General features: G+C 42.2%; 1 protein-coding gene across 1 annotated transcript; it reads left to right on the top strand.

The window, feature by feature from the left end:
- Positions 1-200: 200 nt before the first annotated feature.
- On the top strand, positions 201-3,504 carry LOC105455336. The gene is made up of 3 exons (XM_011698627.1): positions 201-321; positions 1,654-1,827; positions 3,422-3,504. Exons 1-3 carry the CDS (start codon positions 203-205, stop codon positions 3,468-3,470), a joined length of 342 nt encoding a protein of 113 aa, XP_011696929.1. The 5' UTR covers positions 201-202; the 3' UTR covers positions 3,471-3,504.
- The last annotated feature ends 817 nt before the right edge of the window (positions 3,505-4,321 follow it).

The raw sequence follows: 4,321 nt of genomic DNA, 5'->3' as shown, positions 1-4,321 counted from the left end.
ATTTAATATTTCAATAGAAGAATCGCATTGTTTGGAAGTCGCGCGCAAAATCAGCCGTGAACGCTTAACTGAATTCCGTGAAGTAACTGTCGCTCAGTTCAGATCGCAATTGTCGGCGGCCGGCCGTTGTGTGTTTCGCGTCCTTCGTCTTTTCGCCTATCCCGGACGAATCTCGCGGACCGGGCACAGACAAGCATTGGAGATGGCGGGACTAATGACGAGCGATTGTTTCGATCTGTTGGTAGTCATACCACGCGAATCGGAATTAGTACGTATTCCGATTTGGATTCTGATATTTCGCACGATATTCGGGAGTTCTAGGTATGTCGCGAAGTTAGATGCGTCCGTCACGAATTTCGAAGAGATAACGCGAATTTCCAATTCACTGTCTAGTTCGGGTCGCACAACGTCGGTGTGCCGGTCGAATTGCGCGATCGTTCCGCGTACGTTTTGTCCCGGGGCGAATCTCGCGTACGAATGTCGGGAGTGTCCGAATCCAGCGACGAGTCGTCATCTCCGTACGTTGCCCGGCGCGATCGCGTTTCGCGACTGGTAATTCGGACTCCGGAGCCCGTTCCATTGGCGGACAGCGTCCATCTCTCGCAAAACGCAGCGTTTTATCTGGATATTTTAACGGACGATATGCAAGTGCCATGAAAGAGCATCGTGGGAGCATCGAGGAACGTCAAGAGGACTGTCCTCGTACCAACGCGGACGCCATGGAACAATCGAATCGAACGTTGCTCGCCCGGTGCGACCACGTATCGCGACTGGTAATCCGGAGTCCATCGGCGGACAGCATTCATCTCTCGCATATCGCATCGTTTTACCTGGATATTTTAACGGACGAGTGTCATCTAACACGAAATGCCACCGCGTGGGAGCATCGAGGAACTGCATCGAGAGAATGGCCTCACAGCGACGCCATGGAACAATCGAGACAGCTAAGTGACATCCCGGCGCCTACTCGCGTGACATTTGCATAACGGTTCGCGTCCACGTCCGCGTACGTCCCGTTCTGGGACGAATCTCGGAAGTACGAAATTCGGAAGTGTCCAAATCCAGCGACGAGGCGTCATCTCCAAACATTGCTCGCCCGGCGCGACCACGTATCGCGACTGGTAATCCGGAGTCCGTTGGCCGTCGGCGTCGTCTCATCTCATGTCGTCGTTCCGTCATCGGTAGACAGCGTCCATCTCGCACATCGCAGCGGTGTTTTTTACCTGGATATTTTAACGGACGATGTCGTCGCGAGTGTCATCTGACATCGAAAAAACAACGTGGAAGCGTCGAGAGGATGGTCTCGCACCGGCGCCATGGATCAATCGAGACAGCTAGGTGATCCCGGCGTCTACTCGCGACATTTGCATAACGGTCCACGTCCATGCTGGTGCTTTACTTTTCGAATTTTCGTGCCGATAAGTCGGGAGTGAATCCGCGTTTACAGACCAGTCGGTTCATTCAGTCACGTTTTTTTCCGCGATGTAGACTGCGTCTCGTCGGATATATTCATGAAATCATTCGTTCGCGAGTGCCCCGGGAGTGCCGAATAATTTACGGGCGATTGTTTTAATCGGCTCGCGACTGGCTTGTTGCTAACTTTCCCGAAATTAATCCGAAAATGTCCTATCGAAATAATGTATTTATTAACAGAGACGCGATCGTGAAATGCAAGTATCGTGAGTGTGTTAAAAGACATCGAGTTTTAAAAGACATTCAAGTGGATATATTCAAGAAGGATATTTCAAGAAGGGCATCGAGGAGCATCATGGAATCGGACGCTGTAATCGGATTAATCAAAAGAGGGAAAGGTTGCTCATCCAAAAAGTGAGTAAGCACAATTATTTTTCAATTACTTCTTAATTCTTTTTTTTGCTCCATTGGAATTTGCCACTGATGTAAGAGTCAAAAATATTCTTTTCTATGAGAAAAAATTTTTCTGAAAGAAAACAATATTTTTAATTTTGTCTTGAAATTTTCTACTCTGATATAAATAAAATTTCTTTAATTATGTCCAAGATTTAAAAAAATAAAAGAAATTGACAAAAGTTTTGAATTTACACTCGATAGCAATTTTTTAGATATCCGAAGTTTGTAATTTTTTAAAATCATTTTAAGATTGTGTTAGACACAAGACAAAATCTACATTAGTAATTTATAATTTCCACAAAATACGTACATTGGATAGCACACAGATTACGAACGTTCTTTATACGATTGTCCGATAAATATTCTGTGATTGTGTCATAATTTACTAGTTTTAAAATATCTCAAAGTTTATTATTTATTGAATACCCATTCGTTTGGTGTTATGTAAAAAGTTGATTAAAAAAGTATCACATATTGTAATTTGCAAATGATATGTGTATTATATATTTTTGTATATAATATAAATTTTACTGTTACTGCTCGTTAACCAAATTGAAATCGCGGATGTTCATGATCCTTTAATAACGAAAAAAATGTAGCCGTAAGAAGCAGTTTTGAACTAAATAGTATTAATCCAGTGAATAGCGAATAGATATACATGTATATTTCGAAACAATAACACGTTTCTAAGAATCGACACCGTGACCGGCCGGTCGGGCGCACATGTTTACGGAATTCGTCCAAGTTCGCCGAAATCGATGTTTTGCTCGCTCGCTCTCTCGGCTCGTGTCCCTATTGGCAGACAATACGATGCAAAGTGTTTGTATACATGTAAACTGGTGAAAGGTGTCGGGACAATACAAGTACTCTCGTGCGCGTAAGTCAGTGGAGAGCTGCCGGAGTAAGAAACACGTAATGTAGGAGCCTCTTGGAAGCCCAACTGATCAATTTTTTTTTTGTAAATTTCTTAATTTTAATACCAGAGCGTACGTAATTCTTATCAATCTTCTTTACTTTTTATTCCGTGGAGCCGATTGATTTGGCTTTCAAGAGGCTCGCATTGGAGGCTCGCGGAGCAATCTCTTAAATTTAAACAAGTGCCAGGATCTTAAAAATCAAATCTAGATTATGAGGGCTAGGAAATGGCATAGTTATACGTAATAAATTCTGGAAGAATAATATTTTTGGACACGCCGTCACGTAGTATTTTCGCTTTAGTGTTTAAACCCGATGTATTTCGGGCGGCAACAATGAAATTAATATTAGATATATTTTATAAAGACATGTGATGTATGTATCACTTGCAAATTACACAATATGAAATGCAGTTTTTTGCACAAGTTTTTTACACAATATCAAATGAATAAATAAATAAAGTTTGATAAATAAAAAAATTTCAAGACATTCGAAATCTGAATAAAACGTCTTAACGAACTGATAGATTGCGATACAATTCACTGAATTTATCGGACAATTGTACGAAAGAAAAGAGAAACATCCGCGCTTTGATGGTGCTGATAAATACGCTTGTTACGAAAATAATCTTCGCCAGAGGAGAAACGACCGCATGCATCGCCAAGAATCTGGCGGATCGTGACTAAAAATGACGATGCGGGTCGGGCTTCTCTTTCGCCTACGGCGAGATCGGGATCGAAGCACCCGGGATGATCGGCTGTACTCGTCCTCACGGTCGCCCAGATGCATCGCCTGCATCGGCCGCGCAAAAATACCTTGTTCGCACGCATTTAGATCGAGGGCCTTCCGAGATTGGCGCGCAAACAGTTACCGTATAATGTTGCCGTGGAATCTTCCTGCTCTTTCCTCCATCCATTAGGCTGTCAATAATACCGAGTATAGTATTTTTTTATCTCTTTACACTCTTCAAAATTTTGTAAAAGGCTCTTTTTAATTTTTTAACTTCAATATCATTGACGATTCTGCAATTTCTATATTTTTATCAAAGAAAAATAAACCTCAAATTTAGAGAATCTACGATAGAATTGTGGATCTTCAGGATGAAGTAAATTTTTGATTAGCGAAGGAATTGTTTTTATTCTTCGTGGTCATCTTAGAAAGAAATTATCGAATGCAATTGATAACGAGGGATATTGCGCGGTTACGTATTTACATCATAGATCACTGGTAAGCTCGACTTGATGCCGAAGGCGGAAAAAAATCGAACCCCACGGGATTATCGTTCGCACGTGATTAAAGCGTGCTGCGATGGCCAATGCATCGTAGATGCCACTTGTTCGTTATAATAGGTCTAGAGGGAATATCGGCGTAATTTATCTCCGTGTTATTACACTTATTACCGTAATCACCCGAGGCATAATCCAGTCGCGAATTATCATTACGAGAATAATCTGGTCACTGGTGCAGCGTGTTTTTTTTTACACCACTTCTCAATGCACCATCGTGCACACCGCAACGCGAGAATTACATAAAATAT

This window comes from Wasmannia auropunctata, unplaced genomic scaffold, assembly GCF_000956235.1.
Source record: "Wasmannia auropunctata unplaced genomic scaffold, wasmannia.A_1.0 LD336116.1, whole genome shotgun sequence".
Taxonomy (NCBI): domain Eukaryota; kingdom Metazoa; phylum Arthropoda; class Insecta; order Hymenoptera; family Formicidae; genus Wasmannia; species Wasmannia auropunctata.
This window is presented reverse-complemented; position numbering and strand designations above follow the sequence as displayed.